This window comes from Fusarium oxysporum, chromosome 7 (genome assembly GCF_000149955.1).
Source record: "Fusarium oxysporum f. sp. lycopersici 4287 chromosome 7, whole genome shotgun sequence".
Taxonomy (NCBI): Eukaryota; Fungi; Ascomycota; class Sordariomycetes; order Hypocreales; family Nectriaceae; genus Fusarium; species Fusarium oxysporum.
Window position 1 is genome coordinate 2,561,638 of NC_030992.1, and position 14,333 is coordinate 2,575,970.

The window sequence follows — 14,333 nt, forward strand, 5'->3', positions numbered from 1 at the left end:
AACAAAAGAGTTTTTCCGAGCGAACGGAAGATGAATTTCGGAAAACGTGCGTCTGGCCGAATTTCTAACCTAGGACAACAGCAGCAATATAAAACGATGAACCTCAACACTCCGGAGCAAGACAAAATTTGAGTACTTCTTCCTGGCACGAGAAACCCTTTTTATCCGCTTGATAAACAGTCTGTCAAGATCGGTTGGAGGCACTCTCCCAAGACATAGGAGGACTGCGAAAGTGCGCTCGAAAACAATTCACTCTACTCAGAGAGGTTCTAAACCTGGAAGATACCTTCCCATCACCGAAGCCCACAGGGATGACATCCACCTTGAATCGAGCCATTTCTGCATATATTGATGGTGGAGGTCAAACATTGTCTGACATTGATGAATCTGGAGAGAGTGAGGAAGAACGGCTGGCGGCGAGAAACAAATCGGATACCGCTCTAGACGTAGCCCCCGCTTTCCAAGAGCCTTCTGACATCTTTGCCCTCTTCATCAACATGCTCGGCCCGTCAATCAAGTCGCTGGCTCATACACTATCAGAAATCCTGCGTGAGCCTGCATTTGGACAGGACCCGAACAAAGACATCGCGGTGAACGAACAGTTGAGGGAGAGCCTTCGCGATGCTCTGAATCTTTACAATAATGCAAGATCAGAGTCGTTACAGGAGCTTTACCGTACCATTCAGATCGGACGTGCTAGATCTGAGAAGATTCAAGCGGACATCGAAGAAGTTGCTGCAGCCTGTGGGCATTTCTCCTTCAGTTTACAGGCTGTAGCTGAAGAGACTGATGCATATTTGGATGTACTAGAGGACATCAAGTACACGACTGAGACAGCGCCGCGTTCATGGAGTTGGCTCAAATTCTGGAGGTACTTCGGCCGGACTGAACCTTCAGACAAAGACAGGGTTGAAGATCCGGAACGCGAGAGCTTGATACAGAAACCACCTGTGCCGAGACTGCGGAAATCTCAAATGCCCAAAGGTATTCCAGATACAATGGTCGCACGGCGAGATACCTTCAACTGGGATGCTGCCCCACAGTCTAGCAGAGTCAAAAGAAGAGTCGCTCAGAAAATGCTCAAGATTTCCCGATTCATCGTACGGGAGGACATACTTTTTGGTATCAAAGTTGGCATTGGTGCACTTCTCTGGGCCATGCTTGCTTTCATACCAAGCACAAGACCTATTTATCAGACATGGAGAGGTGAATGGGGTCTCCTTTCCTTCATGATCGTGGCGGCTATGACAACTGGCTCAGCGAATACTACTGGAACTGCCAGATTCAAAGGTACCCTGATTGGCGCAGCCTTTGCCGTGGTGTGCTGGACTGTCAGCCAAGGTAATGGCATTGCACTGGTGTTTCTGGGTGGCCTTGTAGCTTTGTTCAACTTCTACGTGATTTTGGTCATCAAGAAGGCTCCACTGGGTAGAATTGCTTTGTTAGCATATAACGTGAGCACCCTTTATGCCTACAGCATCTCGCAAGATGTCGACGATGACGACGATGACGAGGGAGGATCCAACCCCCTGATTTTGGACATTGCCTGGCATCGAGTTATTGCGGTCACTCTAGGCATCGTATGGGGTATTGTTGTTTGCCGAGTCCTCTGGCCGATTTCTGGTCGAAAGAAGTTCCGTGAAGGACTTTCTGTCCTGTATCTCCAGATGGGTCTCATATGGAAGCGTGGCCCTCTTACTGTGTCGCTTAATAAAGATAGCACACATAATAACACGCTTGACTACATGCGCGAGGGCGAACAGGCGGCTCTTCAACGATATGGTAGGCACTCACTGCCACATCTTTCTTAATCACGCTAACTCTGTGACAGCCTTCAAACTTGCAAGCCTGCGAACGGCTGCGAAGTCCGAATTTGAGCTTCGCGGTCCATTCCCAGACGCAGCTTATGGGCGCATTATGCGCTCCACCAAAAACATGCTTAATGGTTTCTATGCTATGCGTCTCATCACATCGAAACGAAATCAATTAACAGAAGGCGAGCGGGCATTGTTAGAGTACACAAGCACTGAGAGAGCTCTCCTTTGCCAGCGCATATGTCACGTCTTTCAAGTTATCGCTTCGTGCCTTATGCTAGAATACCCCTTGACCGATGCCATCCCTACGGTTGAGAACAACAAGGACCGACTCTTAGGGAAAATCTACCAATTCCGCAAGGAGCACATGAATACGGATCTTTCGGGCGACGAGTCCCCTCTGGTTGTTCAAGAGAGTGATTATGCTTTGCTGTACGCATACACACTCGTTACGCTACAAGTGGCAGCTGAATTAAACAAGGTGAGGGCCGAGATTGAAGCCCTGTATGGAGTCTTACACGAGGAAGCTCTGCTGCTGCAATAGAGGAGGAAGGCTTGTCAAACAGGAGGTACATGGTCTTTTGCATACTTAGCCATTCATGATACCAGACTTCCATGTTCAACGCGTGGTGAGTTGGCGCGTTTTCTGTGTCCTGTGTATTCTTTCTCGTGCGTAGGTAAATAAAAGCCAGCATTTTATGATATGAGGTTTAGATATTACTGTTCTTCGTGATGATCGAAAGCTACCTATGTTCGTATGGGTTGTCCATCATACCTATCATTACCTTGTATGCCCCTTAATCCTTTGACGCCATGAGCCATCGATAGCAGCAACTAAATAATATGTAGATTTGGGCGTCCATTCTAAACTGTACATTCCCTTAACCTGCCCAAGCGACCAACATCATACTCGACCCATCGAGCGATTCCCTTGCGTCCTGGTACGAGCACACTGCCTGGGTTCATTACATGACACCCCTCGTATGTGACGCAAAACGGCGGGGCTGTTGTGTCGAGCAAAACCATGGCTGTGGGAAGTGGGTATAAATGCAATGCTGAGGAGTAGTCCCAGTGAACGGGGCGAATAGCCTGGCGGAATGGTGCGAGGTAGCCTTGATCAAGAATAGTCTTGACAAGTTTCTGGGCGGCATGAACGTCGTGAGGAATGAGAGGTGTGACGGGCGAGCCGGTAGCAGTAGCGGTAGGATCATCATGATGAGCAGCATCGATATCCATCGGCTGAACATCTTCGGGAGGGGCAGCACTTGAACCTGGTGCCTGTTCTCCACTGGCATCCTTGGCCTTCGGTTTTAAACGGACAGAGGCTCGACGCAAACGAGCAGATACATCATCTCTAAAGACGACAAGTTCGTGGTTGGGGCCGAATAAACTGATTCGGCTTGGGTTCGAGGTCCATACAGCAGTACCATTTGACTTCCCTCCCACTTCCGCATTGGCTGTCGCAAAGGCTCGACGTATTCTCGACGTGAACATGTCTGGTACTTGCTTTCGAGGCAAAGGAACAGAGGCGCCAGCTGTAAAGGACGAGACCCATCCGTCATTGTCTCCGGGAACAAAGACGAAGGTAGACGACTGGAGCAGGGTTGGAAAGTCTCCCAGGGTTGAAGCCAGGGCATCAAAGTATTCCTTATATTCGATACTTCCGCCACTGCCTCCTCGTGCCAAAACAGCGTACTGAGTGAAGTTGCCCATCAGCACGAATGTTAGAGGCGTTGAGCCCTCAGGCTCTGAGGCATATCCTGATAGGATCTTGCGTAATGCTTGGAGAGTTCGTGGTTGATCGAGGTTCAGCTCGCCAATAATAACAACGCGCCCACGCGATGGTGCAGTATCCTCCTCTGCTCTGCTGCGTAGAAGGCGCCTTTCGAGCCTGCGCATCTTGGTACCCACGGCACGCTCGCTGCCTACACCCAGGAAATCGATCCAGCCAAAGCCCCCTCCTATGGTCTGCTCCTGGCCACCATCGGGTCCGCTAATGCCCAGAGTCGCTTGACGACGTTCACATGGGGGCTGGCCTACAAAGAAGCCTTGGAAGCGGCCACCTAGTGTACCTCCAACGCCGCTGCTGCCGCTTAGACCCTTGCCCACAGATTCGTCTTCTTCTTCATAGACACCGTCAACCAGCACGATCATCCCAGGACAAAACCATGCTGAATCATCCGGGATAGCTACCGCCTGGGATAAGTCCAAGGCAATAGTACCAGTCAGGTCGCTGATGGCAAGATCGCCGGTAGGAAGGACAACCAGGAGCCCTAGTAACATATGGCTGCTGCCATGACGACCAAGGAGGTTCGCGATTGGCGTGAGTTTAAGTGAATGCTGGTTGGAAAGGGAACGGCTCAGGCTTTGTTTTCGAGAGGAGGAGACTGCTGAGGACTGGAAGGTTTCGTTACGGAGAAGACGCTGATGGATTACATTGTAGCGATTGCGGAAAACCGTCGTTTTGTGTGAGGCCGGTGGTAGTAATGAAGGCGTTGAGGTATCCCTAGGAAATGTTAGTCGCAAATTCAGTTGAACCACCGAATAGACTATACTGACTTTTCAAAGTGCTTTTTGCCAACGTTGTATATGAATCTGGGTTGGTCATATGCGTCTATGATCTTAAGCCATGCTCGAGGATCGCTCGTCTCGCTTTCTTCTTGCTCCTCATCCACACCAAGTCCCGACATGCCGAAGCTTGTGTTGCTATCCTCCCTCCTGATTTCTGCCGGCCGTAGTCCCAACCGTGTGTTCAAGGTCTCGTTATCTTTGAGATCAAGCATACTATCCCCACGCGGTAGTCCTCTTGTTGGGCCAGTGATTCTGCCGCCGCTCATGTTACCCTCAAGGGTTTTGAGAATTTCCTGGAGCTCTTTACTCGAGCCCTCGACAATGACACCTCCATTGCGGTTTTTCCAGCTTCGTGCAACCTCTTCAAGAACCCGCTCGGCCAAACCTTCTTCACGCCATCCTGAACCACAATGCCTTCCAATGAAGGAAGCTAGTTCTTGAAGGGCAGAGGATGTCAGTGTTAAAGAATGTTTTTTCGTGAATGTACGGAAAGCGAGCGGTCGAAGTGTCGGAGGAGGGAGTATGATCGGTAATATTGCAGCCTTGGGAGCATTGACGGCAAATGGCTTCAGTGGATGGATGGGGGTACCGAAGGCGGGAGATGAAGATGGTATCGCAGAAGACGGAGGGACCGCCCCTCGTTGTTTTCGGAATATAGGAGCTGGTGTTTTATCCATGATCTGGACCACTAGCTTGGCATGGCAGAGAAAGAAAGGGAAAAAAAAAAAAAAACCAACTTTTTGTATATGAAATCAACGTGGTTTGCTAATTGAATTTCGTACACGGTGCTCTGGTTGATTTGCCTACCTACCTTGTACCTCGTTGCGTAGGTCGTCTTGAAGGGTTCGCGCCGACCGCGTAGACGCGTTTAATTGATTCGTTTGATACATATACTCTCCATAGGCATATATCGCGTTGTACTAGGGTCCTACGAATGACCTCATTCATGATCAAGGTCGAGTCAACACAATGATAGCTTCATTTAGCCCGTTGCATTGGATTGCGGACACAGTAGTAAAATCGATTTGAATTCCGAACAGCAGCAAAATGATAGGGTCAACATTTCGAAATGTTGCTCGCCAGAGGGCTGTACCTTTCAGAGCCATATCCAGTCTTTCTAGCAACCCTAAAATTGTTTGTATTCAACACCCAAGCCAGCACCACTTCATAAACACGCTGACCATGTTGTAGAAAGTTGTGAAGAATCCCAAATCTCCTTTTACAAACTACTTAAGCTACCTCGAGAAAGAACCGCCTGACGAGCGCCTAGCGATTGGGACTACTAGCGAGCTCCCTCCCACCCCTCAGTCCTTCACTGAGAACAAGGACTTCGTCAAGATTCTCAACGAGGTGATAACCGAGTACGGTCACGAAGATGAGGATCTTGTCAACCAAGCCCGCGCATTTGCCAGTCCGGGAGGCTTCAATCTCGGCTCAGGCGGAGCCTTTTTCTCACAAAAACGACCTAATAGAGGTGGATCTCGCAAGCAGGGAGCTGGAGGGGGAGCTGGAGGTGACGGTGCAGGAGGCGCCAGCGCTCAAGGAGGAGCCGGTGGTGGTGGAAGAGGAGGATATGTGCACCTCAGTGACCGAAGGAATCCCCCCGACTTTGGACGCATTGCATGGCCTGAGGATATCTTGGGAAGTGTTGAGGTGGACGGTGCCGGTACCATCATCGGCAAAGTACAGCCAAGTGGAACGTACCGTATTCTGACGAACGAGGGAATGTAAGTCTAGAGAACATGAACACAGTCACGTCAAGTCGCTAACAATTTGTCAAGCCTGGGACTCAGCCCATTCTTACAAACAAAGTTGGTGGAGAGGCTGAAGCAAGAAGAAGCCAAACAAAACCCAACAAGTTAGTGGAAAGGAGAATATTCATAGCCTTGTCGAACAAAGAAATATCGATTGAGGGAGCCAATTATGCTCAAAAGCTCTGAAAACTGGAAGAAAACGACTTATGTATCATGACTGTAGGTAGAGATGAGTGTAACAATACTGTATGGCACTTGGGTTTGTTAGATGTAGCTATTCTGAGACCAGAACCATGCTTGCATATGCAGACACGGGCCAACGCATGTCAAGTTTTCATGGATGACTGTTGGCTGGTAACTAGAAAGGGTCAATAGATAAGCATGATATTGTGGTTTAATACCAGATCTTTTTGGTTATAGAAACAGATTCCGATCTGACTACTCGTGAGCCTGTGTCGACAGAGTTTTGAGAATTGATTTGTTGGGAATTCAATGCCATCAGCATATGAAGTGCCGGCTGGTATAGGTACAGGTTGGCGGGGTTAGAAATGTGCAAAATTGGGCTTTTACCTACCTCTATTTACTACTTTTATGTTTCTTATTTTGATTTATATATATTAAATAAAAACTAAAAATATTATTAAAAATACTAATATAGGCAGAGATTTAAGATTATTATAATAAGATTGTCTGAAATAAATACGAAGAAATAATTATGATATAAGTATTAATATAAATAATCCAGGGCTTATACTAGTAGTAACATTTCCAGCCCTGGCAACCTGTAGGACAGTGAAGACTACTTAGCTAACGTGGCTATGGGCTGATTGACACGACTACCAACAAGACACCAAAATGGTTTTATTAATTGTTCTCCGGGTGACAGGTCAGACAACAGGAATGGATGTAACAAATAAGGAGAAAGATAAGTTCTCTGATATAACATACAGCGAAAAGCCAACAGGAATATATAATAAATTTCAAATGAGATAATTAAGATCTATTGTGCTATAAATTCCTACGCCAACTATCAACATCCATATCCAAAGTGCAAAATACTGGCTGGTACCAAACCACCATTACCTTGTATTATAAAGTGATGATAAGAGAGTCATTAGCCCATGTCTGGTTCCACTGAGTTGACCCCTCCACAACAGTGACGACTACCTTAAGGTAATCTACCCGAGGCCAGTCGAGCTCTGCAACTTCGACACCACTAACGAATACACAACATTATGATACGCTATTAGAATAACCGGTCACCTACCTCTTCCATTTCGCCGCTTCATTTCCACCCACTCTTCTCTTTTACATCAAACCACCCCGCGCTCGCTTCGTCAAACTTCGTCAATACCACTATCCCTGTAACTCCTGTACGACTGTCGCACCCCGTTCCTGACAACCGAACCAAAAGCTCTGCAGCTCCGAAAACCCCGCCGACCGATCACTTTTCGACCTGACCCGCCTTGACCTTGGGTCAAGGCATCACATCGCCATGGCTCCCCGAGGCTTCGAGGACGAGGAGCTTACCATTTCCCTATCCTCCTCCCACATTCGTCGCCCTCAACAGCAGCAACAACAACAGTCACAGCAGCAGCAGCAGCAGCACGCTTCTAGTGATGCTCCTACACCCGGTTCCCGCCCCGCCGATGCGCCGCTCAAGGAAAGAATCAAGACGGAACAGCGCATCGGCGCCTACAAGGTCCTTCGAACTTTAGGCGAGGGCTCTTTTGGCAAGGTTAAGCTTGCTATTCACAATGGAACCGGCCAGCAAGTTGCCCTCAAAATTATCGCCAGAAAGAAGCTTATCAGCCGCGATATGGCTGGGCGTGTTGAGCGTGAGATTGAATACTTACAGCTCTTACGCCATCCCCATATCATCAAACTGTACGTTGCGCGCCCAACCTTGGCTAAATACATTGGTGTCGTTATGACTGACACCGATCTTCTAGATTCACCGTTATCAAGACACCCAATGAAATCATCATGGTCCTCGAATATGCTGGCGGCGAGCTCTTCGACTACATTGTTCAACATGGCCGGATGAAGGAACCTGAAGCTCGCCGTTTCTTTCAGCAGATGCTTTGTGCCGTCGAATATTGCCATCGACACAAGATTGTTCACCGTGACTTAAAGCCCGAGAACCTGCTACTCGACGAAAATCTCAACGTCAAAATCGCCGATTTCGGCCTAAGCAATATTATGACCGACGGTAACTTTCTCAAGACAAGCTGTGGCAGTCCCAACTATGCTGCTCCTGAAGTCATTGGTGGCAAGTTATATGCTGGTCCCGAAGTCGATGTGTGGAGCTGCGGTGTTATTCTCTATGTTCTTTTGGTTGGTCGACTTCCCTTCGACGATGAACACATTCCCAGTTTGTTTGCCAAGATTGCAAAGGGCACATACAGCATACCGCAATGGATGCCTGCCGGCGCCGCAAACCTCATCAAGAAGATGCTGGTGGTGAACCCTGTGCATCGTGCTACAATTGAGGATATCCGAGCCGATCCCTGGTTCACCACCGATCTGCCTGCTTATCTTCAACTTCCCGTTGAAGAATTCTTCAACACTGGTGTTGATCCAAACAAAGCCATTAAGAAGAACGACATCGCACCGAATGCTTCAGAAAAGGTTCAAGAGAGATTGCATAATGAGGTTACTGAAAAGATTAGTAAGACTATGGGTTATGGCAAGAGTGATGTAGAGGAGGCCCTGCAGGCTGCCGAGCCGTCGGCAATCAAGGACGCCTACATGATTGTAAGGGAAAACAAGATGATGCAAGTGAATCGTGAGTTCCTCTCTCTTTTTATTACTAATTTCTCGACGTATTGAAACTGATTTAGATAATCCTGAAGCCCTCCTAGCAGAGCCCGAGGGATCAAGCCCCATGCTAAGCATGTCTTCTGCCCGCTCAACGACTTCTCAAGCTACCACCACCCCTCGCCCGTACGTGAGCAAGGTCGGTATCTTGCCTTCAAGTTTACCAGCTTACCACAAGGACTATATGGAGCGGGAGAAGGCCGGTAGCGTCGAAAACTCACCACCCAAAGTACTTATCAACGACGAACCTCCCAGCAACAGAACAGATGCGGAAAAGGAAGAAACAGCGCGCCGTTTACGGCCCCACTCGAGAAGTCAATTGCGTATGGACGAAGCCAACACAAGGCCCCAAGGGATGACTCCTATCAACCCCCCTAAAAAGAATAAGCCAGTTCGTTGGCAGTTCGGCATCCGATCACGTAACTCGCCATGGGAAGCCCTTCTGTGCATCCACAAGGCACTTCATAAATTGGGCGCGACATACATCCCCGATGAAGACTACGAGTCAAGAACTGCAGAGGAGCGAGCTGAAGCTTCAGGTGAAGGTAGCTTTGCGGATTCTCACGATAATAACCGGGGCTCAAGTTCAAGCATCGATCCTAAGAAACGTTACAATCTTCCCGCAGATCCTTGGCATATTAATGTGCGCTGGGATACTTCTGGTTGGTTCTCAAATCGGTTGTACTTGAATTATCAAAACTGACATCTTCCCAGCCATCAAGAAGAAGGCGGCCAGCGTTCCTGGCACTCCCAGCTCGCCGAGCACGCCAGAGGGACAACATCACCCCAAAGAGCCTTTCGTTGCGCTACATATGGACATACAAATTTACGAAATGGAACATGGCGTGTACTTGGTCGACTTCAAGTGCTCTGGATACGAGACAGCCCATGGCCGACTGCTCGAGGAAAAAGACGTCACCAGCCCCTTTCCCTTCCTGGACATGGCCGCCAAGTTGATTATGCAACTTGCCGAGGCTGATTGAGAAACGTCGTTTTGAAAGGGGCACCGATATTCCAAACTTACACCAATGGACTCGATATGTTTGGCTGCGAGCATACTAGCTCTGCTTCTGAACCTGCCAGACGGTTCTAAGAATACACACATTCAAATTGGTTCCTGAAATAGCAAGTGATCTACTGCTTGGGTTCCAGCGGATTTGCAGTCATTACTGTACCAAACGAAACGAATCTAATGGAAATGTTGGTGATGTAACACTATGGACATTAGACTACAACCAAGGGGATCTGTCTCATTGCTCGGTTTCCAATTTCCCATTTCATTTTGATAACGGGCGTCTTACTGTTTAGCTTTGACGCTTGGGCTATATAGACACATTATGCTGCTACGATTTTGGACCAACCAGTCCCCCCTCCCTCTTTCAATGTTTTTTCTTCTTTTTCATAGTTACGACTGGGTGGTTGGTCAGGCGCAGGATGTCTATGCTCCACAGAAGGATATATTGAAGATGAGTCAAACACAAGCAAACATATGTAATGATGTGCACATAGTTGCTTATAAGGCAATGTGGAGAGCATGATCACTGTTTCAAGTTCTTTTCATGATGTTTTCTTGCTTCATGCACTAGTAGTATATATCAAGGCAAATGCTTGCCGTATGCAAAGTAATATGGCAATTAAAAATCGGAAACCAGTAGTGTGATATCAAAATGCCCCAAAGACAAAGAACTTGCCGCTCTTTTTTTGCGCTCCCACAACAACCTCCAGTCATTTTTCAGCCCATGTTGATCTTTATTCATTTATGTGCTCCGTTGTTGTCCACCTCTCCCTCACCAGCAGTGATTTATTTGAACTGGTCCTCGGTCACACCGGCGCCCATGGCAGCTGTGGAGCTGATGCCACCTGTAACCATCTTTTGCAACTCATCGACGTAGGTTGCGCCACTCCACTTCTGGTGCTTAACAACATCGACTTTCTGCTCCATTTCAGGCTCTTGAACGAGCTCGCCGTAAGCGCGCATACCGACGGTGCTGTATGCCTTGGCAAACTGGTCGCTGATAAGGGCTGTTGTGTGCAGGCCTGCAAGCGTGATGAACTGCCAGCAGTAGCCAAGCTTGGCCAGGCGGCGGATGTAGGTCTCCTGCTCGTCACGAGGCATGGCAGTTTTCCAGTTGAATGATGGAGAGAGGTTATAGGCGAGCCTAGTCATGCCAATGTCAATGCGAAATTCTGGAGCTTGGTAGGTTGGTAGAGACTTACTTCTTCTCGGGCCAGACGGCGTGGACACCTTCGGCAAACTCCTTAGCCTGAGCATAGTCGGGCAGCTTAGACTCCATCCAAATGGCATCGCAATAAGGAGCATATGCAATGGCTCGATTCACAGCGCAGTCGCAACCACCCTTGAGACGGAAGTAACCCTCGCGTGTACGGGGGGCGTCCCAGTCGAAAAAGATATCATGGCCAAGTACCTGGCGAGCGATGGCCCTCGCCTCAAGGTTACTCTTGCCTTTCGCTTTGGTAAGATAGTCTCGCTTGAGACCAGCCTTGTCAGAGGAAGAGCCTGCATCAATGGCAGCGGTCACAGCGTCGTCGAAGCGGCTCAGGTTGGCCTTGGCGAGCCACTCATCTTCAATGCGCTGCAGCTCAACGCCACTCTTGCCAGCACCCTCAGCGGCGATCATGAGATCGTTGAGGGGCTTAAGAGTAGGGTTTGTAGAGCCGAGGATGAAAGCATGGTCGCGGGGGTCGATGTTGGTGGAGAGTAGAGTTGCGGCCTCGGCGTCGGTGCGTGCAATGGCGAGGAGATCGGAGCCTTTCACATGTCAGTTGTGTTCTTGGAGTTTTGGTCCCACCACCAACATGTGATGATTGGGGAAGTCTGGGGAAGTCAAAACTTACCCATAATGTCAGCCTGCGCACGAATAGCAACAAGGCGGTTTATGTGTTCCTGAATAGGGACAAGGACCTTGCCTGCCATGTGGCCACACTTCTTTGTGCCGGGGGCTTGATCCTCAATGTGAATTCCAGCTGCACCCTTCTCAATAAAGAGCTTGGTGAGCTTCATGACGGCGGTGAGGCCACCATGGCCAGTATCAGCGTCAGCAACAATGGGACGAAGATAGTCAATGTTCAAAAGGTTGGCGCGTTGCGCCTTAGGGACGCTGAGACGCTCTTGGCGCTGCTTGCGGTCATGGAAGAGTTGGGCCATGAAGAGATGGCCGACCTTGTTGGGAACAGTGGTCTAAGTCTGTGTTAGACAATGCTTGTATAGACATGCATGATGTCCTCCAAACTCACGTAGGGATAGTCAGCCAGATCGGGACCAGGTTCATCAGAAGCAGACGCTGTCGATGACGATTGCCAGCCAGAAACATAGACGGTGTCGAGGTACTTGGCCATCTGGGTGACCATTGTAGGTTCTAAGCAGCCGTAGGTGTAGCTGGCATCTCGGGTCTGCGAGGAAACACGTCAGTTTTTCGCTTTATGATGTAGCAGGATGCCTTCATCATGGGAGAGACTCACCTCGAAACGGTGCTCAAGGATCTTCCACAACTTCTTCGCCTGGGCATTACTAGCATAATCGACAGGGAGGTATCCGCGTTTGGAGACAATCTGCTCAGCAGTAAAAGGGCGCTTCGTGTGTCGCCATCTTGAGTCGGACCACCAAGCCTTGACAGCCTCAACCTCCTTCTGGAAGAGCTCGTCTTCGATATCAGGGTTGACAGAAGGGTTTGCCATATTTTGTGACGCCATTGTGACCGATGTGTGAGAGGTATGAGACCTTTTGGGGGAGAGTGCTAAACAATGTAAGTGCGTATAAGAGGGCCTCAAGATGTAACTAGATGGCACAACACTAAGGAAAGTGAAGTTCGAAAGACGAGAACAATGTTGGATAATTTGAGGAATTTGGAAGAAGTGGGAGGAGAAGGGCAGACCATATAATAAGTATCGTTTCGACCGGGAATTATAGATACTCTTGAGTCACTCTTGGTCTCCCGTCCCCCGATATTCCAAAGACCCGTTCCCCATGGATGGATGGGATATGCCCCATTGTCTCGCTGTCTCTCCGCACCCGGCGCAAGTGTTTCTGGACTTTTTGGTGGAGATGGCTCTGCACACCGGTGTTAATCTAGCAATTTGGAGTCAAATCTTTGATGCAGTTGGTAGCCGATGATGAGTGATGAACGAAGCTAGGGGAGTGAGAGTTCCTCGTTAACTAACTAGTGAAGGGGACCCAGAACTTGGCGGACCCGCTGTTGATGAGGCGTTGGAGAGAAAGAACTGCGCTTCGGTCTTCCATTTTTTGAGTCACGAGGGTTATTCTACTTAGGTATCTTTCTATCAAGCAAAGGCTTCTTGTTGCTTGAATGGGGTTTTCAGGATTATAGAGAAACACTGCATCAGTTCCAATTGACCACGTCAATCATACCGTCATTACTTGAGAAACTCTCTCTCTCTCAATAATCAGGCTGGGCTCTGAAATCGAGACCAAATTGAACGTCTGCAATTGCATTTCTACTCTAGCTCGGCTTTCCACCGAGCACAAGCCAGGCACGTTTTCACCTCGGCCATGGTCTAATCATGGGTGCCTGTGTCAGATCAGCCTCTCCTATCTGCCGTCACGAGCCGCAATCGAGCCCAGTAGAGGCGAGAGTGCCGGTAGGTCAGAGAGTACGTACCTCCGGACAGTCACCGAGCGCCTCAAAAGGTGACCTACAACAGCCAAAGGAAGCATCAATTTTGGAGGTGCGTTTTGTTCTGTAAATGGAAATTGAAGCCCGCCAAATCAAGACTTGCAGCGTGATCGTGATGGGTAACTGGTCATGCATGAGAGTGCATGCGGCCCTGCAGAAGCCAGGACAGTTCTGTACCTGGTCTTGTTATCATGACGTCTTTGCTATTTTTCCGTATCCTTAAATTTGCGTATCTGTTCGGCTCCAAGGCTCGATGTTCAATATCCGGGATCCCTCACGCAGGGAGGCCGAAAGCCGAAAGCCGTACGGCCTACCTGTTGTCTCTTTTGCAAGCATGCGGTTTATAACTTTAATTAGAAAACATAGCCTGTACGTGTCGTCGCCAACAATGCTGATCTGGCGCCTAGTTCTTTACACAGCGCAACAACTCGTGGCATATGGATGGGCCCCAAATTTAAGACGCGGGACTTGACCTGTAGCCCCATCCTTGCAAAAGCATCACTCCCAGTAAAATCTGGGGAAGTTATTCCTCACCTTGGCTCACCTGGGATTCTGCTCATTATCCCGCTAAACCTTAATCGCCAAGTTTCAAAGGACCGTATTTTGCGGCATCACCACAATCAAGCCCTCCCTCTGTTAGCCCATCCTGACGTATATTCTGCAAGATAACTACAGGAAGTAATATGCCTTCAGCACAGAAAAATACAACAGAAAGGGAAAGA

At 48.8% G+C, this 14,333-nt stretch overlaps 5 protein-coding genes across 7 annotated transcripts; 3 read left to right on the forward strand and 2 right to left on the reverse strand.

Annotated features, from left to right (window-relative positions):
• Positions 1–311: 311 nt before the first annotated feature.
• FOXG_05525 (uncharacterized protein) lies at positions 312–2,358 on the forward strand (the record flags this gene model as incomplete). Its single annotated transcript, XM_018383879.1, has 2 exons — positions 312–1,782; positions 1,832–2,358. The coding sequence occupies 2 exons, from the start codon at positions 312–314 to the stop codon at positions 2,356–2,358; spliced, it is 1,998 nt and encodes a 665-aa protein (XP_018240884.1).
• Positions 1,834–5,220, reverse strand: FOXG_05526 (DNA polymerase epsilon subunit 2). The gene is made up of 2 exons (XM_018383880.1): positions 4,374–5,220; positions 1,834–4,320 (listed from the first exon to the last, which is right to left on the reverse strand). Exons 1-2 carry the CDS (start codon positions 5,060–5,062, stop codon positions 2,679–2,681), a joined length of 2,331 nt encoding a protein of 776 aa, XP_018240885.1. The 5' UTR covers positions 5,063–5,220; the 3' UTR covers positions 1,834–2,678.
• A 72-nt stretch (positions 5,221–5,292) lies between these two features.
• FOXG_05527 (uncharacterized protein) lies at positions 5,293–6,607 on the forward strand. Of its 2 annotated transcripts, XM_018383881.1 has the most exons (3): positions 5,293–5,519; positions 5,577–6,112; positions 6,167–6,607. In XM_018383881.1, the coding sequence occupies exons 1-3, from the start codon at positions 5,433–5,435 to the stop codon at positions 6,246–6,248; spliced, it is 705 nt and encodes a 234-aa protein (XP_018240886.1). In that variant the 5' UTR covers positions 5,293–5,432; the 3' UTR covers positions 6,249–6,607. The 2 variants fall into 2 exon arrangements, with proteins under 2 accessions (XP_018240886.1, XP_018240887.1); XM_018383882.1 differs by having other exon boundaries at positions 5,577–6,607.
• A 535-nt stretch (positions 6,608–7,142) lies between these two features.
• FOXG_05528 (CAMK/CAMKL/AMPK protein kinase) lies at positions 7,143–11,061 on the forward strand. 2 transcript variants are annotated; one of them, XM_018383883.1, is made up of 4 exons: positions 7,143–8,026; positions 8,092–8,927; positions 8,983–9,621; positions 9,674–11,061. In XM_018383883.1, exons 1-4 carry the CDS (start codon positions 7,635–7,637, stop codon positions 9,940–9,942), a joined length of 2,136 nt encoding a protein of 711 aa, XP_018240888.1. In that variant the 5' UTR covers positions 7,143–7,634; the 3' UTR covers positions 9,943–11,061. The 2 variants fall into 2 exon arrangements, with proteins under 2 accessions (XP_018240888.1, XP_018240889.1); XM_018383884.1 differs by having other exon boundaries at positions 8,995–9,621.
• On the reverse strand, positions 10,079–13,487 carry FOXG_05529 (isocitrate lyase). Its single transcript, XM_018383885.1, has 5 exons — positions 12,440–13,487; positions 12,215–12,370; positions 11,816–12,158; positions 11,177–11,729; positions 10,079–11,118 (listed from the first exon to the last, which is right to left on the reverse strand). Exons 1-5 carry the CDS (start codon positions 12,668–12,670, stop codon positions 10,761–10,763), a joined length of 1,641 nt encoding a protein of 546 aa, XP_018240890.1. The 5' UTR covers positions 12,671–13,487; the 3' UTR covers positions 10,079–10,760.
• Positions 13,488–14,333: the final 846 nt, after the last annotated feature.